The 24,476-nt window shown below is 33.7% G+C and overlaps 1 protein-coding gene across 1 annotated transcript in view; it reads left to right on the top strand.

Moving 5' to 3' along the window:
- The window catches only part of LRRFIP2 (LRR binding FLII interacting protein 2), a 61,060-nt gene that overhangs the window by 16,507 nt on the left and 20,077 nt on the right, over window positions 1-24,476 (top strand). The window contains exons 3-14 of the mRNA XM_068935813.1: window positions 3,043-3,129; window positions 4,649-4,699; window positions 7,507-7,560; window positions 12,713-12,778; window positions 14,210-14,284; window positions 15,012-15,059; window positions 15,145-15,189; window positions 16,534-16,581; window positions 16,683-16,739; window positions 20,162-20,269; window positions 23,179-23,223; window positions 23,981-24,094. Coding sequence (XP_068791914.1) covers window positions 3,043-3,129; window positions 4,649-4,699; window positions 7,507-7,560; window positions 12,713-12,778; window positions 14,210-14,284; window positions 15,012-15,059; window positions 15,145-15,189; window positions 16,534-16,581; window positions 16,683-16,739; window positions 20,162-20,269; window positions 23,179-23,223; window positions 23,981-24,094 — 798 coding nt within the window. The remainder of the gene's footprint in view (window positions 1-3,042; window positions 3,130-4,648; window positions 4,700-7,506; window positions 7,561-12,712; window positions 12,779-14,209; window positions 14,285-15,011; window positions 15,060-15,144; window positions 15,190-16,533; window positions 16,582-16,682; window positions 16,740-20,161; window positions 20,270-23,178; window positions 23,224-23,980; window positions 24,095-24,476) is intronic.

Here is a 24,476-nt window from a genome sequence, read left to right as displayed (position 1 = left end):
GAAACTCTTGATATCGAAACTGTAGTGGCCAGTCCATAGATTTCTAAAACTAGAATTTGTTTAAAGCAAGCTCTAGAAAACAATCTTTGCTCTGAGTCCCAAGCTCTTGTGAGCAAGGAATAGTGATTTATTTAGAATGCTCTTCAGTTCAAATACTAATTTAGTAGGAAAGCATTAGAACTTGACTGCCTATCCTTTTGTTTTTTTTTCCCCCTACAAAATTAATCTAGATTTCTCTTTTCTGCCACTTCCATAGTCTGAAACATTGGCTTCATGTTTTCGAGCCAATTCCCTATGCAAAACCGCTTTAGCACTGCATTTTCCTTAACAGGTACCTACTATAATTTCAGCATAGTTGAAGGATTTTGTCTGTGAGAATTCTGTCAGTGAAATTTGTTTCATGACAACTTCCATGGGCTTTCTTCAGTAACGTGGCAGAGTGAGTAGCAGCATCCAGGAGGAAGGCCATGTCCTTTGGAATAATGATTATCCCTTTATTGGTGTTACCTTCACATTTCAATTACATAGTTATCAGGATTTGCATAAGTATTCTATTAACAACCTGAGGTCTGCTCTCTCTAGTAATTCAAATGAGAATAAGGAATTATTCAGTGTGGTGGCCTTTCAAATTTCAGTGTGATTCATCTCTTAACCTAAATTGTGGTGAAGAAAATCTGTGAGTTAAACTTTCATCTCATTTGCCAACTTCTTTGCCTTTCTGAAATTTTCTACTTTTCAGAGGAATCTGGTTGCTCAGATTAATAATTAATGTAATACTGAATCATTAAAGATTTTGCTAAAACTGTTCTCTAAAAATGTTCCTTTTCTTCAATTTCGGGTGTGGTCTTTACAACAAAACTCTCTGAACAATTTGCTGAATTTTATCAAGGGTTTAGTAAATTGTTAGAGGTGGACTTTCCCCTCTATTATAGGAACATGGCAAACATGAAAGTTTGGTCTCTGGCTGTAGGAATAGGAAAGAATGGTGAAATGGGAATGGATTTTTAGCATGAGTCAGTAAATGAATGAACTTTTCTATCTTTAACAGTATAGTTAAGTCTTGCCAGAGTCTAAAGGCTGTCTGCATATGTCTGGTGATCTACAGACAGAACTAAAAACAGATGTATCAGCTATTTGAGTCCTCTCTCTTTCTATGCTGCCCGTCTGTGAAAGTTTGTATGCCACAGAAGCTATGATTACAGACAATTACAGAGCAGGGCTGCAAGTGAGAAAAAGACTTCCTGTTGCATAGCAATTCCCTTGCTTTTCTTGTATGTCGTCAGTAATTAGGAAGAGCAGTAGTGTTATGTTGATCTGAGAAATGGTTGAATAGTGGCAGTCAGTAGTTCTGGTACTGAGTTGGAATCATTTTTTTTGAGTGTGCAAAATATATAAAGCAGTCTTAGTGAGAGTCATTTGAAGTTAAGACAAACTATTTTTAAGTAACACAGTTGTTATGTTATATGCCTTTTCTCTTGTTGTTATTTCATGGATATTTTTGTAGTTGTAGTATAATTGTAATTTAAAGTTAAATTGAGTTAAATACTCCTTCCTTTTCCCTAAATCATAATACAGATAGTGACTTATTTGTGGTTGTCCTATGTATTTTATAAGTTTTTAGTGTTTTATATAAACCTATGCAGTGACAATGGCAAAAGCAAATAATCTAATGCAAAATCCCATGGCTATCCTTATTTTAAAAAGTTCTATACAATTAAATGCTTTGGATGTCAGGAGTTCTGAATTTTTAGTTGCTGATGTTTCTCAGAAGCTTTTAATTAACACAAGATAGACAAACCAGAATTTTTTTTTTTGTGGCAAACCAGACTTCAATGATTTAAAACTTTCCCTTAAATTCTTGAAAGATTCATCAACTTATTACCCAACCATGAAAAATTGAGCTTGTAATTTCGTCAGCTTCTAGCTTTATCTTAAAAACAAATCATCACATGTAATTAACAGATTAAATTTGAAGTAGCATTTACAGTCTGAAAGACAATGCATTTCTCTTAGCAGAGGCTGGATAGGAAGGGGAAAAAATACACAGTGGTATTTGTGGCAGTAACTGGTTTCACAAGCAGCTGAGATGTAGTGGCTTACCGCCACTGAAAAGGGGGAGATCTCAGTACTCTTTGTCCTGCCCTTTGCATTTGTTGGATCTGGTATTCATAAGATCCTTTCACAAGCCAGTTCAGTTCACTAACACAGCAGAAAACTACTTATTTGTTTTTCTTTGTTGTATCCACTTATGGTAGCAGGTTAAACTGGCTTACAGCATGTTGCAAGTGCTGAAGTTGTCTTAAGTAGTTGAGCGTATAAGTCTCAGAGCGCAAAGGTGTGAAACTCCCTTTTTGGTGACAGTCAGCAATTTAGTCACTTGTTGTGGAATTGTAACCTTATGTTTGTCTTTCTCTGTTCCATTTTGCCCAATAATTGATTTTATTTTATGATTGCTGGTAATTCCACCAGTGTATTGAGGTAATGCCACCTCTAATTCATATTTGCTTTTTAAAATCATCCAAGTGACACCGCAGCCTTTTAATGTAAGATGAGCAGCAGTGGTTTAAAATCTTCACGTTTTGATTCTAATTTTTTTTGTTTTAACATCTCTTTTTGGCCCAAGATCCTGCGGTTGCTTACAGGTCTGCTTAACAGTATGCATATGCAGAGACAGCAGATTCCAAGCGCTGGAGTTGTCTTGAGTAAGGAGCTGGGGAGTGTAAGGCCCTGAGGGGAAAGGTGGGAAACTCGGGTTACAGTCAACAGGATTGACATGAATGTAAGATTTTTAGTAGTGGTAATGTTTCTGAGCTCAGTTCTTTTATTAACAACTTGTAATTCTTTTGGCTAGTAATGATATCTGTAAAGACTTGGGTGTATATCCTTTCTGAAGTTTTGTTTGGAGAACTCTGATTTCTTGAGTACTTATTTATTACGTTATTAGAATTTTAGTGCATTGCTGTGAATAGATTGTTAAATTGAATACTCAAACCGTTACATGAAAACGTATTATAAATTTCAGTGTTTTCAATTTGCTTATAGGCAGAAGCCAGACTTGCAGCCAAACGGGCAGCTCGAGCAGAAGCAAGGGATATACGTATGAGAGAATTGGAGCGACAGCATAAAGAGGTAGTATAAATTGTCACAAATCACTAAAATTCTTAATGTGTTGTACTTTATTTCTGTGCTTGCATCAGATGTTGTCCTTAGTTTAATTCAGCTTAATGCAGCCTCGAGAAGCTGTTAACTTCTCTGTCTTCCCCCGACCCTCCTCCTTCCCCGTAGGTTATATATGTAGAAGGATAACTTGCTTCCTATTTACCTGGTGGATAGTGCTTCATGAAATATTAATATGAACATTCATTTTGAATGTCATTAATAAAGAAGATCATATAATTAAAAGATCTGCTACATGAAATAGGCTGTTAGCACTCTTTAACATGAAAAATAAAACATTTTTAATGTGATTTTTAAAAATTCTAGCTTTACAGGCAAAATCAGGTGTTTGAATTCTTAGCATTGAATTTACAGCATTTGTTAATGAGCAGAATTAGACAAAGATAAATCTGGATGTCTACCTTCAGATATTTAAAGGGCTGAAGTTCTTTCTTATTACTACATATTTGATTTTAAGTGAACAGAAGAGAACATAGTAGTAATGTCTAGAAATGAGGCATGCACAAATAATTTTACATAGAGAACAGTTTTCGGCATCTAACCCGTGAACCAAAATCAGTTGATTGTTGTCTGGCTTTGATTCGCTAGATCCATTTCTGAGTTAGCTGGTGATTTTTTTTTTTTTTTCTTCATACTTTTATAAGAACAATGACTTATGTAAAAGTGGTTTCTTTGCCTGTTGTTGCTGTGCAAAAGATTAATATAAACATCGATAACTGACAGCAATCATAACCATGATTGTACCTAAAATATACACTGCCTAATGTATAGGGTAAACAACTATGAAAAAGTAGAGATAATTATTTTTCTTTATTTTTTATAATTTATTATAATTACTAGTTTATTGTAATTACTAATAATTATAATTAATAATTAGTAATTGAGTAATTTGAATATGTAACTTTGAGTATGTGGGTTTTGGTCCGTTTCTTTTGTTGTAGATCATACCAGAAATGTTCACAATGAATAAATATCTGTTGTCAAGATGTGCATTTAAAACAGTTTAATAGCATTGCAATAATATTTACAAACACATTTGAATATTGCAGTACGTGTCTCCTAAGAAAGTTTGCATTTCCTTTTTGGAGCAAGAAAGCTAAAAACTAGATTTCCAGCAATCTTTGATTATATCATGCTCACTACAATTAACTCAGGTTTTGACCTGCCATGCAAAAGAATCGGAAATTATTATGTATTTATTGTAACTGCGTTGAAATTGATATAAACACTGAGAGATGTTTGCTGTTTTGGTGTGATAATAACGAGTACAACTGATGAAGTGAAGCAATATGCTTTTTATGTGGCTCTCATTATTCCGAATCTTCTGTTTTCTAAATGTTACAGGTATTGTTCTGTAGAATATTATGTGCGAATTAACTTAATATTGTTTCAAATTTTTTACTTAGGAATCTAGTCTTGTATGGTGACTAATCTCTTGTAAATGGTTTGGTTTTGTTTTTACATTCTGTAGTTTTCTCAGCGTTCATATGATAGAAAATGGGCTCATATCCAGAAATGGATGGTAGGCTGAAACTGCCTGTTGTGCATGTTTTTGCCACTCAGTGAACTAACATAGGATTTGGAGAAAGTAATTTACTAATGGTTTGCATTGTGCTGTTTCAAACTATTTTTTATTACTAAAAGTAAATAATTATGTATGGATGTGGATATGCAGGATGCTTTACAGAAGCAAAAGATAAACACTGAAATGAGATGCTTTCCTTTGTAATGAGACACTTTCCACCATGTGTTGGCTTAAAGTCATACATCATATTTAGAATGAAACTACTTTTAGTTTCAGTCTAGGTAAACATCTTTTTAATTATACATGTTTTTATGTTAGTTAATTTCTGGGTTTTTTTTAAACATTTATTTTTCTTTGAGTAAGGTGACAAATGCTCATTTTTCACTGTTGATTAAGTCACTTCTGTGAATTACAAAATTTATTTAAAAATAATTGCAAACAAAAGTTTGACTTCTCCTTCCCCCTTTTAAGGAAAATCTGGATGAAATGCACAGGTTTACTCTTATGTTCTTTTACTCCTAGCTTCCAGTTAATAATGATAGAATGTTTGGCTGTTTATTTAGATGAACTCCTCTAGGAAGGCATAGAAATAGCTACAGTACAATCTAAGAAAGCTACTGTTCAGTTTATATTCAATTGGTCAGACATCTCTTAAGAGAGTTAAAAAGGAAATTTGTGTGTTTCTGCGGGAGTTTTTTGTTTACTTTTACAAAAGTTTTCACTGTATGAGTGTTTGAATTGACACTTAATTAAGACATGCCAAAACTTGACATAATTTCAAATGGTTAAAACTACTATTACAATTAATCAGCACTTGAGAAATCCCAGAACTGTCATTAGAGATTTTATTTGCAGAAGGCTGTGCTGACTTAATATCGTCTCTTTGCCCACGTGGTATTTGTATGCATAGTAGTTTTCATGTCCCTCTCAAAGAACTATTCATAGACTTTCTGATATCTTTTGGTGGAGTGCACTTTTGAATGCTTTCTCTGTTGAAGAACAAGCGTTTCCAAACTGTGGAGCATACATGTTCATGAGTAATCGCACTTAAAAAAATAAATGCCACCCCAATTGGCTGTCAACCCCCTCTGCTCCTAAGAGCCTCTTCTGCTACAGGAAGTTTCTGAGCAAATATGGATTCCTTTTTTTAGCTCAGGAAGCCTAACTTCTGTCTTAGATAAAGCACATATTTCAAATTTAACTTCCTAGAAATCAGGTTTGGATAGTGCTAGCAGTACCTATCTATTTGCAATATCCTTTATCCTTGAAAATACTGAACACGTAACACTATCTTGCTGTTTTCTGATTGTATGTCAGGAAGCGACTTGTAGGTGATGTACCGAGGGTAACCATTTGCAGCAAATTATATCAGAATCTGCAGTTGTGCATTATAGGAACATAGTATTATAGTGCTAGGGGAAAGATCAGTGTTTGTACACACAATTAAGAGGAAACCTGGGTAAGCAGCAAATATTATGAGTCTGTAGGCAACCATTCACGAATTGTCTGCATGCAAGATGCAAAAATTAGTAACAAATTAGATAATTGTCCCTTTAGATTTCAGGCACAAAGCATGTTTAGAATGAGCAGTGGTCTAACTACAAGATGTTGGAAAGCTATAAATCATCATTTTAAACCTCAAAATAGGTGAGAGAGACTAAAATGTTATGAAATGGATCTCTTCTTTGTGGTAATACAAAGATGAGAAATGTTTTTCTTGCAGAGTATTAACTAGGTCTTTTGAATAGTCACATATAACATTAAAAAATTTAATATGTCCAATGATAATATAGAAAATAACCATGTGACCATAAGCAGTATGAAAGCCAGCTATATGCTTTAGTTTTCACGACTGATCTGGAGGCTGAGCTTTTAATCTGAAGACAAACTCTTTACAATCTTTAGAATATTTGACATATTGTAAACTATAGTGAGTGAGTCACTTTAGGAAGGGTTTCTAGTTTTACAGTCTGTTCTATCTTTAAAGTGGGATAATTTAAAATTCAGCTATTCCTTAACATGCTTATCTGTTGTAGCTAAAAATTTGAGAAGCTTTGGTGCTTAAAGCATTTTTCCCTTTAGTTTTAAATCAATTGCTTCTGTTTTGTCCTCCATCTTCTCATAATTCCCCATGTTTGAAACAAATGAACTTTTCCCATCCTTCAACTGAACGCAGGATATGAAGGAGTCTCAGCTACCTATCTAACCCCAAATTTTATAACGTTGGGGTACTATTTTCACTGTCATTGTAGATCTGAGCTACATATAGAACGCGCAGTTGATCAATTTGCTTAAGAAGTGCTGTTGTTAAGGGAACAAATAGGGAAAATATGTGTGGGGAAACTGAGAATGAAAGTGGTCTGGAAACATCTGTATTTAGGCTAAAATACCTTTTAAAAATATTCACAATCTAATTTTAGTAATTTTATAGTAAACTTTATACGAATCTATTTGTAATTTTGTAAGACTTCGTTTTGTTTATTGAATTTTGACTTCAACTGCTAACTAAAAAAACACCTTTTTTCTGCACTTAATACATTAATCAGGAAAAAAGATTATCTAGTGATCACTAATTATATTAAATGAACTGTAATTTTTTTTTTCTCCTCATGAAGTGTGTTGGTATCCCTGTAAAAATTAGGTAAAAACATAGATCTGATATGGATGAATTCACTTGCTGTAGTGTATTACTCTAAATAGCACATGGCATTAAAAAAATGCTAACAGCATGTTGCTCACCTTTGCTTGCTTTTACTCAGTCATTTTCTTTTTCATGAAATAACTCTTCATTTCTTCTTTCTCAGGAAGATTCAGAGAGGGCCAGGTATTCTCACCGGTCCAGTCGACACTCATATTTGGTTTGTGTTCAGACTGTATATTTTTCCCATTCCATCACGTCCTTTAAAAAATACATTTCATCTTGGTTTCAGTTTCCTTTTCTTAGGGAGCAGATGATGCAGTATTTTAATTTGCATGTAATATTAAAGTTCATCCTGACATATTTCTATCAATATTAACAAGATAACTTATATATTTTTATATATGTCAATCTTATGTTTAAAGCTTTATGTTTAAAAACAAAGTCAGTCAGTCATGCTTTAATTCTTTGAGTTTGTGTTACACATATATTGAGCTTTTTTCTTTTCTACGTATAAGTATTTTTAGTATTTGCTTGTGACTGAAAAGAAATGAGTAGGTCTTTGGAAGCTGCTTGGAAATACACGTCATTCAGCAATGGATTATTTGCAATGACTTGTATTTAATGACATATTTTAAATGTCATCTTTTAGTGTTATTCCAGTTTAATATTTTATGATTTTTATTTAAAGTTTAACAAAGTTGAATATTTGTACCTGCTTAGGTTTTGAATATCTTCAGGTAGTAAGAATTAATCACCTTGTCTTGAAATGGCAGTGTGTTGTATCTACCATAAGGTACATGCAGAACTTGCCAGTTGTGTTGTGGTTACTGCTACACATCATATCTCATGGTCAGATGTGAAGCTGCTAATCTAGGTTAGGTGGTAATGATCTAATGTGAAAAAATTCCCTTTCCCAATTTTGCTGTCCATCTTGGAAACTATGCAAATCAGCAAATTGTGTTATGTAAAGTAAATATTATTCCTGACTTAGAGTCATCCTATGATCAATGCCTCTTACTGAAGATGAGTAATACTATTTTTTGACTTGGGCTTTCATAATCCGAATTGATGCTAGTGATCTTCTGCATTGTTGTCTCTTTTCTTACACTTTTAAGTACTGTCATGTTTCTGTAATCTTTGTGGAAGAAAGAGAAGGAAGTAGCTTAAGATACAAAGAATATGACATGATGCAGGGTTTTATTTCTTTGAGGCTTGGGAACTTATTATTCATTGATTGCAAAGCCTTATCTGAATGATTCAAGGTATCCCAAAAGCTGCTAGAAGAAATACATATTGTATTATACTGACTTTTCTGTATTCTTTTTGTCATATGTGTTACTAAAAAATGGTTTTATTGCAGGGTAGGAATCATTTTCCTGTTTTCCATAGATCTGCCTTGAAATTCTCTTTTTACTGGGAGAGAGATCCTAAAATCAAAGGGATTTTCTGTTTGCTTTGGAGGGTGGAATAAGTTGTTTCTGTGTGTGGCTTAAAAAGAAAAAACATTGTACTTACTAAGAGGTTTGAGCTGTTAAATATAATATTTGTTAAGGTGAATTTTGTGTAAAATCTTGCAAACTCTAAGTAAATACTTTTGCAGTTTATCACGCAAGTATTCTCACTAAGTAGATCTTTTGAATTATCTATTTTTTGACTAGTTTGCAGACAGTAATTAGTTTACAGAAGAATAATGTAGTCTGTGCTATGTGACTTGATTTATAGACTTGTGAACTGGTATTGGTTAGCTCAGATGTGCTCTTATTTGGTTCCCTTAACATACAAATTAAGCCAAGAGAGAGGGTAAGAATTCCTCCTTGAATAAGGAGTGTGGCTTGAACACATAGTTAATAAAACTGGGCTCAATTTTCTGGCACCCACCCCAAATTTCTTTACAACTGGATCAGTTTTGTGCCTTTTCAAGTGAAGATTAGCAGTTACTTGTATTTGCCTTTACAGCATTATTTTAAATTTTCTATATTGATGTAATCTTTACAATTTCATTCTTAAGAGTTCTTTGGATGTCAGTGGGTCACACAGGAGCAGAACAAGCGCTTCCAGCAGGAGAGATCTTGCGGTGTGTAGCCTGGAACAAGCCTGCTTTGATGTGTTCACGTTAATGTTTTCTGTGTCTGCTCACCAAAAGCAGTAGTTTGAAAGTGTGTTTCTTTACAGAAAACAGTATCTAGTGGACTGTTGCAATGGTTGATATAATAGTATAGCACTTCCTCCGTGATAGCAAATTTGAGGGCTCAGATAAAACTTGTAGCTGGGAAGTAACCTCAAGTTGAAGTTTGAAGGGAATAAGTAGTCCCTCCAGTCTATCTCTTCTAATGTCCCCAAAAGGGAAGTAGAATGAGATGGCAAAGTGCATCATTGTGTTAGGTGCAAAGGGGTTGCTGAAAGTTCTGTCAGGAAACCTTTTTTCCCCAAATTATATTGCTATGGTGTGTTATACTAGCCTACGGTAAAAGCAGAAATACAAAAAGAAATTTCACTTCACTTCAGAAATGTATTTTTCTATCTGTTCTGTGGTATTTCTAATTCCTAATTTAGACAATTTATCAAAAAAAATTTACATGAAAAGTATTTGTTAGTAAACTGTTAATGATTTATAGTTAGGTAAAGGTATAAGTGAAGTGACTTGATGATAAGTTACACATTTGATCTGGTTCCCTTCTCTGAAAGAATAGTTGGTCATCCATAGTTTATACTTACAGATTAAAAACTATTTTAAAAAACTTGGTTAAGTTGGTTAAAACTGATGCAGAGCCCTGTGGGTCCTATGTGAAAATACTTTTAGCAACAAAAGAGGATCCAGAAGTTATAAATCATGTGAATTCATAAATAATATCAAAATATTTATTTAATATATGATAATGTGAAGTATTTACTTTAACATAATATCATGAAAATAATATGAAATTATATTAATTAAATCTGGTCTATATTGGTTTATAAAGCGATATAAAATGTACAAACAGGGAATTTTAGATGTTAAACTGATTTTTAGGAGGAAAATTCAGACATATGAATAGATAAGAGGCAATTAATTTCCTTTTAGTTCTCATCTTGAGAATGACATCAGATATAGCTCTAATGTGCTGTTAGCATGGGATGTGATGTTGATGTAATGTTCTCAAGCCATCATCAATCCCTTCAATTTATGTTTTATTTTCTTTCCTTTTTAAGAAAGCTTAGGAGATACCGAGTAACCCTGGACTGTGCGTTACCTGCAGTCAAAATAACAAAGTTCTGTCTGTGAAATTTTGAAATTGACAGAACAAGCTTGCTTTGAAATCTTAAGATTTGTATGTTTAAAAAATACAAAAGCATAAATTCTGCAAATTTTCTCATTGGATGAGAAGAAACATGGGGGCAGTGACAAAGCTATTATTACAAAGCTGTTTTCCTGAACATGGTCAGGAGCTGCAGAATCCAGTAGGCCAATAGGGGTGAGGCTGCCACAGCTCCGTGTCCCCAAATTCAGCCAGTAGTGAGGCTGAGTGCTCATTTCCAACAGGCATGCACACAAACACACATGTACAATACGTACACAGATCAGCATGGACAGAAACTCTTAGCACTCACACAAGGAGCACCAAAAGCCTCATCCTGTTCTCTTTGCTGGCTGGAGGACCGAAGGTCTGCTAGTGAGAAATATATTCATATATGCAAGGTGGATCCCTCCAGTAACTAGCCTTCGATACTCAGTCTATCCAGTAACCGGCCCTGCACCTCCATGCACACAGCTTAGAGAACTTTCTTACCCAGGAAAATAGTTAGAAATGCAGTTTAAGACTCCACAGACACAATAGACTGTGCTGGCCAGATGCTGGGCATGGCTGGACAAGGGACTGTAGGCAGTTAACGCCCTCAGCGTGCAAGGTGCTCTGGAGAGCCTTTCTGGATACTTATAGTGAGGGCTTTCACACCCAGGCAGTCGTGATGATGGACGATCTTCTGTGCTCCTTTGTGTGTGTGGAGATGAGCCTTTTATCCCATAACCTAACAAATACTACCTCAGTTAAATACAACTTACTGTGTCAGATTTTGCTTAATTAATTATTCAAAAATCTGTTACCAAAACAACAGGAAAATATTAAACCTAACCTACTGCAGTCCAAAATTATCTCACTTTTTAGGAATTGTGATATTAGTAGAAAAAGGATAAAAATGAACATTTTAATAAAAAAAGTTTCAGCCTGAAAATGCCCTTTGGATGGGATAAATGGCATACTTTTATGTATGATTTTTTTCATAGTTAGTAGGATGTTTTATTTTAATTCCCTTTTAAGTTTTTTAATTCTTTAAAAAAAAAAACTAGCATTTTTATCTCCTTTTTCTCAACTTCAAGATTTTAATTTCATTTTCTTTTATCTCAGTATGACAGTGCTAAGGATAGATCTACAAGATATTCAGTTCCTGTATGTTAATACTTTGCATGTGTTTGTGTGATTGAAGGCTACCTTTTTTTTTTTAAGGTGCAATGACACTAACTTGCTACTTTCCAAAACTGAGTTTAAAAAAAAAAAGTAATTTGTACTATCAGACCTTCAGATCTAGAATAGTAGTGGCATCCTAACACTTTCCATGGAATGCATGTATAAACTTTTCTCTGGGAAAAAATCTAATGAAGTCGTGAAATACAGACAGCTGTCTTACATAGGCATTTTTTATTATTTATCTGTTATTTCAAAACTTTAAATATAGTTAAGTGTGACATATAGAGATTAGACTTGGAGAAGACATACAGTTTTCAAAAACCGTTTATGTGTGTGCATGTACTTCTGTTCCTATTTCCATATAGATATTTATATTATTATAATGTAGAATTATTTCATTCTAGAGAAAATGCAGGTTGTTTATATAACTTTACTTAAAAGAAGATTCCTTAATATCAGTATAAAGTAATAGAGGCATTACGTTCTCATTGGAATTAAGCCAAGTAAGATTTGTACACATCTCCTCAGGCAAAGATGAGCACCAGCTACCACTAAAAAGAATATAAAGCAACTTAAAATGCTGAATTAATTTAATCAGTAGTGTTATCTGAATTAGCTGTGGCTAGGCAAACATAATACAATACTAAAACTAATCTGTAATGTTAAACACTCTTAGTTTATATAGTTTTAAATTTTTTGAAAAATGTAAACACTGTTTTAGTCTAAGATAAGGATAATTATCAACTTCACTTAACAGTTCTTTTTTTACCGAGTGATAGAACGTAGCCTATCATACCAGTCAAGTAATCAGAATTTTCTATGACTTTTCCATTGTAGGTGATAAATAGTTCCAGTCCTTACGACTTTGTTTTAAGATTGAAGATGCTTTTATATAGCAGTATTAATTTTTACAATTTTTATTCTTAGAGTCATGCTTACAGTGAATCTCATAGTACAAAGAAGAAAGCTGCTTATTCCCATAAAGATTTCCTGGTTAGTTACAAAAGCAATATTTATTACAAACATACTAACTGTACAGAGTTGTCTACTAATTTATTAACTTGCTTACACATGCATACATAATTTTCAGGAAAAAAGAAACCTCTAGTATTGACCAAGTTCTGATCCGAAACTGAGTGTTTGAAACTGCATTCGTGTCAGTGGAATGATATGAATGGAACTCGATTGAATTTAAATCATATGCTAGTGGAATCCTTTAGAAGGCTTTCAGAATTATTTAAAAGTGGCAGTTCTGTGGATTAAGGTTTTAGTCAGGATGGAGGTATGTATTTTATTACTTTGTCCCCCATCAATTAGAGATATTTTAAATGTAGATGTGGAATAGAGTAAAGCAGATTGAATTTACCATAAATTTTGAACTTATCCCAATAAATTGTTGAGAATGTCATTTGGACTACTGTGATCTTCAGAAAACTCTTCTAGAAAGTTTAATGTATAGCGTAAATGAATGTAGTGCCCAGAAATTAAACTTTCTGGGTGCGGTTTTTGAAAAGGTTTGACACTTGAGTTAGCAGTTGCTTCAGGGGTTGGAGGAGTTAGAGCAGGAGCGAATGCTTCTGTCGAGACAAGGCTGGGATTTTTATATTTACTTATTTATATTACAGTATTTCTCTGTGTGTTTTTGGGATGCTATTGCAACTGAATGTTCCTTCCTGTTCCCTCCCCCTGTTCTTAAATAAATGTGTGACATGAATCTTTGTGCCCCCTGTGGCCTATTGGGAACAAAGTACTACTTTTGACACATACGCAAAAAAAGAGATGAGTACGTGTACATCAAATTTCTTCTCACAGATACATACATATGCTAATATATGTGGGCTTTGTCTAAAAACAATAGAAAAAAGAAGCTAGAATATAATTGCTAGGTTTTCAGCATGTGTGCATTGTGCAGAGAACAGTGGTAGAGCACAGACTAACGCTAATCACACAAACATCCATTCCCTATTAAATTCTTAAGGATTTCTATCCTCCACTCTCCCCTCCGCTCTCCTCCCAGGTTGAGTCAAGACATTATCTATTGGAAGAAAGGTCAAACAAATAATTGTACTAAATATTAGCAAATTTTGTCAAATATATTTTTCACTTATTTCATGCCTCACTTCTCATAGCTTGTATATGCTTTCAGTGTTTTCTTATTTATTACAGAGAAAACTAAACTAGTTTGGATAAGACAAGATAATTACCGAAAGTGCTGATACTCGTGGTACTTACATTTTTTTTTTTTGTGTGCTTTGTTTGCTTCAGAAAGCTAAGTGGACTTTGAGTCTGCCATAAGGAAAACTTCTACAATTTTCTGTGCAAGTTACAAGTTTGGGAATGTTGGGGCAATATCATGATAGAACTTTTATTCCTGAGCTCTGTAGATTGAACTTCTGTTTTTTGTGTTTTTCTGTTTTTCCACAGAGTGGAATTTACCATGATCAAAGAAATTATAGCAGCCTTAGATATAGTAAACCAATTTCTTCCTACCATTTTCGGGTCTGTCATTGTTTCTACTTACTCATTCTTTATAAAGCAAACTTCTCTCTCTTCCCTTCTATAACATTGCAAATGATTACAGTTTCAAAGTAATTGCAACTTTATTTCTTGCTTTTAATTGTTTCCTTTCATAAAGCTAACGTATAACATGGAAATTTTTCTGTTCTGCATACATGTGGATTTAAATTTAAAATGTCTTACATTACTGTATTTTTTTATATATTATATATATATAAAATACATACCAAAAAACCTAAAGTGCTGTGATACTTGCTTTTTAAAAGTTCTGTTGTTAAACAGCTAACTTAAAAGTAAAACAAGGCTATTAAAAGTTTAGCACCAATATACTAATTTCTTCTGTTGTAACATAAATGATAAATTCATGCTCTGGGATGAGATAGGTAGTGCCTACAGTAGCTGTCATGGTCAAGTTTAAATAAGTAGCTAAAGGAAACTGATGTATCTTTGTTAGCTATTTAATTGCTTATCATACTCTTATATAAATCTTTTGATGAAAATACTAGATTATTTTAATCAGCATGTGATTTCAAAGATAATAAGTTACTTTAGAATGTTTATCAACAAACTTCTCTTAAAAGTTCATATCTATTAGAGATATAAAATTTAGTGTTTTAATCTTTAGAGCTGCTTTGCTGAGTGTAGAACCATAGATACATTCACTGTACACGGAAAAAGCATTTGACTTTTTCTGTTCTTCACACTACAGTCATCTTCTCTATGCAGTGATCCAGTGGCAACTACTAGGACTTACAGGGTTAGTACAGTGTGGAAGAACGTTTGGCTTAACATTAGACGTTTTAATTGTCCTCATAAATTTAAAATTACACTTCTCTTTATAGGTGTCTCCTTCTGTAAATACTGGTTTGATAAGAAGTACCAGTTTGGTTCGTAAGCACCATTTGCATGGTTGCCTTAAATTTGTGTTGTATGGCCGTGTGGCTTGAGCATATTACATCTGCATTCTTTCTATATTTTTAAATAAAGCTAAAGCTTGTGTTTCTCATTTTGGGGAGGCCTTCAGTGTAATGCTTTTAACGTTGCTAGATTTCCTCTTAAAATATTTTAGTCATTGCTGTTTTACTGATCTCTTTGGGGACAAGCATAAAGTTTATGAATACTGCAATTATGTTAAAGAACAGTGGGATTAGAACGAGTTAAGCCAGGCATATTAAAAAAAAAATTGTATGCGTAATGTTAAAAGATCTAGTTAAGTTTCAGAATAAGCAAAAGTTTGAATAGGTAAATCACTGTCATGAGGTTACAAAAGTGTGCTAATTACACTTTAATTTTTTTCAAATAATGTTATTTAAGTTTAGTAATCCTACAAAAATGTAATAGGATAAAAGCCTAATCTACATCTTTACAAGATGTCAGGTAGCTAGCAGTGCTTTAAGAATGACTAAGATAGCTCTACAAAGAGTACAGTTGTCATCTTTTAAAAAGTGACATGGAAGCCTAATGCTGCTACAGTAATTCCAGTCCAAATTATAATGCCATCTGAGAAATGCTAAAGCTACCTAAGTGAAAAGTCAAGTATTTTTATGTAATGGGTTATGTCCTGTTTTACACTCAGATTGCAAGCTGCAATAATTTACTTTTTTGACTTTGTGCATGTTCTGGAGAAAACATAAGATGATGAGTGAGAATGACAGCATAGTAACTGCTATTACATATAAATCTCTCTTTCTGTTGGAGATCTCTTTATAAGGAGGAAATTTCAAAATGAGACTAGAAAATTATTTTTAAAAATTGTGTTGTCCAGAGCTATTTTTATTGTCTTCTGCATAATTATATTTCACCTTGCACTCCTTTAGGAAGATCTGCATGGTGGAGGAAAAAAGTAAAACTGATAAGGGTACAATATAATTTCAGTTCCTAGGGTGAATTAAGTATGGAATAGTGGAAAAATAAATCACACTTTAAATATTCACTTTTCTTGTTAAAATAGTCAAGATTTTTAAAATTATTATTATATTATTTTCAAAGAAATTCTTAGATTTATATTTGGGAGTAGGATTCCCTAATAGGGGGAGGAAATGCCACTGGAAAACTTGTAAAAATTGTTCTTCATACGTTCAAAAAGCGTAATATTAAGGGGAAAATGTATTGATAGGGATAAGATAATAAGAGAGATTTCACTGCTCAGTACCTTACAGTGCGTAAGAAGGTGACACATTTATTTCCAGGACTAAATATAAAAAAAGTATTCCATTCCCTTTATTTCTCAGGCATCTTTGTGTGGTGATGGATTACATAGTTCATACAGTTCTCGCACTGTAAGTGTAATAGGCTTTTGGTTGTTTCTTTCAAAATCTTTGTTTTATGGAGATTAAAATATATGAAAATTGTGAAAATTTCCTTCATCGCTTTTCTTTAGCCGTCTGAATACAGTTCTTATTCTTCAAGAGCAAGCTCACTTCGAAGTAGTCCTGTGGTGAGCGTTCCTCTTGCATGTTTTATTGAATGTTTTGATACTAACACACGATAATTCTGAGTCTTTGCACTGCGGATCACTTTACTGACCCATCAGATAGGTGAGATTTTCAGTTCTGCCTCAGAAAAGTAATTTGTCAGAGATTTGTTAAAGCTTTAGGAGTAAGAATAGCAAATTCCATATTGTTTTTCTATTTTGCTGACTATCACTTTAAAATTTCTGTAGTCTATAGGGAACTATCTAAAACTGAGTGTAGTACATTATTGAGGTTACCACCTCACATCATAGTTGGGGCAGGCAAGCGAAAGAGTTACCACAGTATGTGGAAAGTCTTTCTTTTCAGGAAGAGGACTAATGCAAACTTTGTTGTATCATGCAGTAAGAAAACGCTCATTTCTCCAGTGGCCGGTATTCAAAAATGGGAGACGTTTGTTCCCAGATCTGTGTTGTTTAAAATTGTCATTCCAAAGATGTCTTTTTGTGCTGCAAAGTGAGTTAAAATAGTTCTACTCTTTCTGCTCCTGATCATTTGTGATGCTACACAAAAAAATGGGTCAGTGTTTTGGTATGGATTAAGTTGACATGTTCAGTCCTGTTTTCATTTTTCACATATTCTTAACAATATTATAGAGAGAAAACAAACAGCTTTGTTTGAGAGTGAATGTTTTTCAGCTACAGTGGACCTCAGAGTGAATTTCTGAGAGCCTAAAAAAGGGAATTTTGTTGTTATTGCTTTATAAAGTTCTAAATCCTAAGAGAGATTAACATCTATCTCAAATCTCTTCAGCTGTGAAAGTATTACTATTTATCTCCTTTGTTTCTCTTAAGATTAAGGTTCATTTCTTAAATTATATATGTGTGTGTATATGTATATATACACACATGTATCTGGTTTCAGTGCAGTATTTTTTTCAGATCTCAATGTGTTTATGTGATGCCGTTAATACCAGGGTACGCTAATGAATGTTTAGCAGAGCCTAAACTGCTCATAGAGGACATGCACATCTGATGCTTCCCCTAGCTTGTAAGGTCGAGCTAATTTCTAGAATCTGGAGGAGTTTAGAAAGAGAAGATCGGTTCATAGATGCCACCGCCTCTGATGCTAGTTTGAGAGTTTACACTGGTGGCTGCATTCTCTATTTCAGTATCCCCTCTCTCAGCAGCCAAATGCATTGGGGTAGTTCGTATGTTTTCTCATGATGATTTCGCAGGTGTTTTTACTTGTACAGTAAATTGCAATGAAGCAAGCCTATACTTTGGGGTGGGGGGGAAAAAAATTAAACTCTTCAGGTAATTTTTGTGTCAGCTGAGGAGCAACTTTTTTCCCATTGGTCAACATGAAAATTTGAATATTGACCTTGATTCACAAACTAAAGTTGTGATTATTACTGTGTGCTCCATTATGCTTGATATGCAGAGAATAAGTATATTAAACCCTTAATAATATTTATTTTAGTTTTGTAGCCATTTTTTTGTTATGGTAGTTTTTAAATATAAACCATATGTAATGCTTCAACCTTTCAGCATAACTATTCCTTCTTAAGACGCTTGCTTCTGCTCAGAAAAATTGTATCTGAATGTCTGCTTTTAAGCGTGTATCATTCATGTTGTTGTCTTTTTTAGAATGTTTTAATTAATGGGATTTCTTTTTTCCATACAGAATGGATATCATTCACACTATGCAAATTATTTATGCAAAATAGGCAAACCTTAGATTTCAATCTAACAACTTTATTATATAAATTTAATGCAAATTATGTAAGTCAATTTATATTAAATTTATTTTAAAATAAATTTAATATTTTTAAAACCTTGTAGTGTACAGATAATTGAGTACTACATCTGGTAATCATGCTACATTAGGGCTGAGGGATGGTGAGTCAGGTTGAGTGCTTGTATTTGAAGTTTTTTCTTGTTCCTTAATTTTTTTTAAAGATGTTAATTGTTGTATTTAGTGTATTGCATGCTATTCAACAGCAAAGATATCTTTTGCCAATGAAAAAAACACAGTGCATTGTTGTCATAGATTGCATTTGCAGCCCTTGGCTTGATTTGCTTGTTCTTCTGCTTGGTTTAAGTGCCTGCTTATATAAGCAGAATTCTGTAGCATGTTTATAGTTTCTGAAACGCAAATGAAATAAGAAAGTTGAGCCACATTTCTGATTCTGAAAATTTATCTGTTTTGGTTTTTTATGACGATATTGCTTAAAATGTAGATGTGACTGAATATCTGGAGTGTTGAAGTCATTTTCTGTTTTATCTGTCAGAAAAATAGCAGTGACAAAAGCACAGACTCTGTCCTACGCATGTTTAATTGGAGATATCGGTCTTCCTCAGGGAATTATTTTATGTGTTAATGGTTACGTTTGTGTAAAAGATATCTCACTGTCTTCTAATCAGAATGAGATTAGGCTGCATCAGTCATGTATGTCAAGTACAAGGAAGTTCAGAATTATTTTTTGAAATTGTGAGGAGGATGAAGACAAATTTTCAAACTCTGATATTCATTTAAAGATTTTTCTTTTGTCTAAGCACTTCTAAAACTAAATCTAATGTTCACAATAACCTTCTGCCTTTTGGGGTGAAATATTAACATTAACTTTATTTGATGAATATGCATCTCATTAAATACTGTTGTTTAACCTGAATAACACTCACTTAGTTAAATATTTCACTTGATTTCCTATCGTGATTGTAATGCAGTTAGATATCTCTTGCCTTGTTCACAAGAAGTGCTGTGTAGTATTAGTGTGTTCTCCTCACTTTTTTAGGTGCCTGTCTGGCAAGCAGCTTTGAGGAGAAAGCTTACATTCTATTGTAAAGCCTCTTAAAGTTTTGAATAACGGGAAGCCCAGACTGTGTTTGCAGTTAGTAGTGTTGTGGTTGTAGTGATCAGAAGAGACGAGATTTGTAGAGAAAAGTAGTAACTTTTATTTATCAACTTGCTCTGATCATACTGTCTGATATTATGATCTACAAACCTTATTTTTAAAATATATGTAATTCTCATAACCTTTTTTTGGCACTATATTAGTACCAAATCCTTTTGTACTATGACTGTACTTTTTTGTGTTATAGCAAGTGAGAAAATGAAATCAATAAATGCTTATCCTTCTTACAGAGTTCTTAAATGCCTTAAACTATGACTGATATACATGTGAAGAAAGCGTTTAAAAATTACTAATATTTGGCTACTATGTATACATGTATCAGCGTGGCTCATGTATTATTCATGTAGGCACATGTAAAATAAAAATCAAAAGTATTTTGTAGCTGTTGTTAAACTGTTAGGAGTAGAAGAATGAATTGCAATAGTTGAAATTTAAATTATGATTTAGTATACATTTGTAAATAGACTTTTGTTCACGTTATGATGTCATCTTTAATTTTCTTTCACCTTTGTCCCTATCTGTCTTTTGAAGTCCTGTGATTTTTCTGATCAAAGTGAAACTGCTGCTGACTATTTTAGTCGTTCCAACCGCAGGGGAAGCATTGTTTCTGATGCAGATGATGTCCAAGGTTTGAACAGTGTGAGTGTAATGCTTGATATTACGTTCTGGTGAATGCAGCAAACTAACTCATCGTGGATTTTCTTTTCATACTTAGGAGAGTAAATACTGTAAAAGAACTTGGAGTATTTAATGGCACGTGGTTTTCAATTGGGGGATTGGGGTTTGTTTTCAAGCCGAATGCTGTTTTTATATAAAATGTCAGGAGTCCTTGAATTTCAACTGTTTTACATGTAAATGGTCACATTTGTGTAAAAGATATCTCACTACCGTTTGGTCAGAATGAGATCAGGCTACATCATTCATGTATATCAAGTACAAGGAAGTTCAGAATTAGAAGTCCTTGAATTTCACGGACTCCTTTCGATTTTGTCTTTGCGTGCTGCTTTTATTTTAAGGAAATTTTGCCTGTTGCTAGAAGCATGTGATAAACACTTCACGTTTTTATTGTGTGATGGACTTAAGCATCTCTGAAATGTAAAAATATTTTTGTTATTGTGAAATAACACAGAAAATGAGTGTAGTCTAAGGTTTTGGAATACTAATTTGTTTTAGTGACAAAATTATATTCTTGGAGGTATGCTCTCTTTAGTGCACTTTAGTGTTCTTTTAGCCAAGATGTGATTTTTGTCATGATCAGTTATTGGAACGCTCATTTTTGGCTATGCTCTTACACTGAAACCTAAGTTGATAGAATGTTACAGGAAAATTACAGTTCTCCAGCGTATTCATTTAGTCTGAGCACTGTCTGCAACAAACCTGGCTGTCTTCTCCTTATTGCTGCAAATAGTGCTAGAAATATCTTTGTTACTTGTAGTCAAAATTTCGGGGTTTTTTAGTGGAAAAGACAGGGAAATTCCTGTTCTTATGCTTGCCTTTGAAGTAAGGAGAAGTGAGAAATAGTCTCAGACCGTTAAATCTGCAGAATTAGAAAACTAGTTTGTCATCCAGTGTTTGTTGAATGGTCACTAAGAGACCTACTTTTAAGAGGTGTTTGTTTCTTGAAAGTGAAATCTCCATTCAGAGTAAAAAGTCTAAGATCTTTCTTAGGCTAAGTTTTATGGGAAGGATGAGGAGAAAAGGAAGAGATTACATGGTGGAGAGAAAAATTATGTATTGCTGCATTATTTCTTTCAGTCTTCCACATGCATTCAGAGACCCTGGTATTGACGCTTCAGTATTGAATCCATAATCTTCTTTTACGTATCTCAACACCAAGTTCTGGTCAGGTGATCTTCCTCTGCTCCTGTGCTTTCAGTAACCTGTGGAAAGTGGAACTATCTGCAGTATTTCAGTAACACTTGATACAAGCTGCAGTGACACTGCTTTTCTGTACTAATTCTGCGCAGGTAGAAAACTTCTTTCTCCTCTTCTCTCCCATGAGGGAATAAGGTGCTGCCCAGGAACGCTTGCTGGTGCTGTATGTTGAGATTCCCCCCTTCCCCCCCCCCCAACCAAAGAAAATCAGCTAAATGAAGCCACAGCTAACTTGAGCTCATGTTGGCTGTGGTCCTGCTTTGGGTGGGAGACCAAACTGGATGGCTTCCGTAGTCCCCTTACAGGCATTGTTTCTGTGATTCTGCATTTAGGTGATGCATTTAGTACTCTTAGTGCTGCATAACATACAATATTATAATGATACAGGATATTTATTGTCTGTGCATGCCTCAAGTGTAAGAGAGACCAATCATTTCTCTAGCTTAAATTTTAGCTTCCCGCCCCCTTCCAGGAGTAAAGCTACTTTTCAGAAAGTAATGCTCTACTAGGAGGAAGTGTGGAGACTGAGACTGGCAATGGCACTCTTTTCTTGGTAGCTTTTCTTCTTGTTGTTGTTTAGGTTCTAAATTTATATGTTGATTTGTTTTAAGTTATTCCTTATGCATACTTCATATTAATTGGATTCTTCACATTATTTTACCTTGACAGTGATGACAATTATTTGCAGTTTACATCTTCAAGACATCATTGGAGATGGTGCAGATTGGTCATGGAAAAATAATGTAGAAATAACATAGCCTCTCTAGAAAAACTAGTAGAAGGAAAAAGAAAGATCTCATGAAAGTGAACTTTGTTTCCACTGTGATTGTAGCACACTTCCAAATCTCTTCTCCTTGGGCTTGGAGAAGATCAGATGTTTTTAGAGAAGTGAGGTGTTAGAAGTATCATGCTGGTAAATCATGCTGGTTTTAGATAATATGTTGACGTGTTATGGTTGTCATTTTATCACCCATGTTGATTCATGGAAATGTTGAAAATAAGGAAAATTAATGAAATAATTAATAATGAAAAAATAATGAAAATTTGGAATATCAGAGCTCCCTAGCTAAGAAGCTAGGGGGTATATTTAAGTTTGTTCTTTTGCTCAGACTTCAATGCTTAAAATATGAACTGAAAGTATTTAATAGACTGCTGCTAGGTGAGCACATGACTGAAAGGTATTCATTGAGTACTTTTTGCCCTGATGTAGTTGCTGGTTTTACCAAAGACTTTGGAGCAATGAACCGTGTTTTCTAATAACTATGACATTCACACTGGTGTCACTAATCTAAACTGCACTTGCATAAAGTTTTCCATTTGTTATGCCATGAAGTGTCGCAGTCACTACCCTGTTGAAATTTAAAATGTTGAAACTTATTTTGTTGTTCAGCACTTTAATTTTAGCATGGACTTTTACCAGAATTTGCTTTAAAGTCTGAGCTTCTATTATAAGCTTTCACTTATTTTGCAATTAAAGTAAAAACTGCTGTTCGAAGTTGATTTCACCCTCACCCTGTATTTTGAGCTTTGCTAACTTCTGGATTTTTTTTTTTCTTTCATTTGTTTCTTTTGGGTTCTTAAATATTTCTCAGTGTCTTTGAACAGAAGATGCTGCTTCGATAGTTCTTCCTCACAGAAGGTATATTGTGATTACTTTCCCTTTTCTCTTTCAGCTGGAAGAAAAGAGTGAAAAAACACATTTGGAAATTTATTCAAGGGTAAGAGCTTTTAATTTAAAAATTATTGAAAGTCTCTGTTCACCATTAATCCACAAGCATTAAAGTTTTAAAAGCTGAAATGCTACATATTTTTAGTAGAATGTAGTTTATTTACTTCAAAAGACCTTAGTTGTATTTTTTTTTTTACCTACAAAAAATTAATGAGTTTTGCACCTTTTATTTACCAAGAAAATAATTTTATTTACTTTTAACAAGAATGTTTCTTACAGAAGTCATTTTGTATGTAAGGAAATATTCAGCAGAAACGGTTGAATTTTAAGAGAATAGGGCTGTAAAAATTTGGATAATGGATGCTACTGGAAACATTCTTCTGAATCCTGGCAGAAATTAGAACTTATAGAAATGTTTTCAACTTTTATAGTTTTCCAGCAATAAAAGCCTCCTTATGACAGTCTTCAGAACAGAATGCTCCAAATAAAATTGAGATGTTATGAGTCACCTACGTTTTCCCTGTGCTGCTACATAACCTCAGTGTTCTGTAAGCTTCTCCTAAATAAAACAGATGACAGCAAACAAAAACTGACATTTCACCAAGAAATAACACAAGTGCTGGAAAGCACTCAATGGAAAATATGGTCTAAACCTAATATTAAGAAATGGTAAAAACAAGAGAGAGAAAGATGTTTTGTGATTGTGAAGTAATTTATAAAGAATACGGTCAAATAATCAGAGATAAGAGGTTACCGCTTAAGAAATCACAATATGATTCCTGATACAATGTCTTCCACTTTTTAAGCCATCATCTCGCAATTCAATAAGTGCAACTCCTCTGAGTGGCAACTCATCTAGGAGAGGAAGTGGAGACACGAGCAGTTTGGTGGATCCCGATGCCTCACTGAGCGAACTACGGGTAAACTGCATTATTGGAGAATTTGGAGCTAGTTTAAAATTGTATTTATGATTAGGAGGAATTCTCTTGGATATGAAACTTCTCTTCTTAGAAAAAGTTATGAAGATGTAATTTTTTCAGTCTGAGCAAGGATTTTTTTTTTTGTATTTGTCCTGATGATTGTGAGGGTTGTGCTCATAAGTATTTATGAATGTAAATATTTATGCTGATAGTTTATATGAAAAAAGAATTTGTGTATATCGAATTTGAAATAGTTTTGTGATATCTCTGAAAACTTTTAATTCTCATGGCTTGGGTTCAGCGATATAAACAAAATCTTAATTTTCTTCTAGTTAAGCATTATGAATTGTATTTAATTTCTGTGAGCTACTGCAGGCTTTGG

The sequence above is a fragment of the Struthio camelus genome, chromosome 2 (assembly GCF_040807025.1).
Source record: "Struthio camelus isolate bStrCam1 chromosome 2, bStrCam1.hap1, whole genome shotgun sequence".
Classification (NCBI taxonomy): domain Eukaryota; kingdom Metazoa; phylum Chordata; class Aves; order Struthioniformes; family Struthionidae; genus Struthio; species Struthio camelus.
This window is presented reverse-complemented; position numbering and strand designations above follow the sequence as displayed.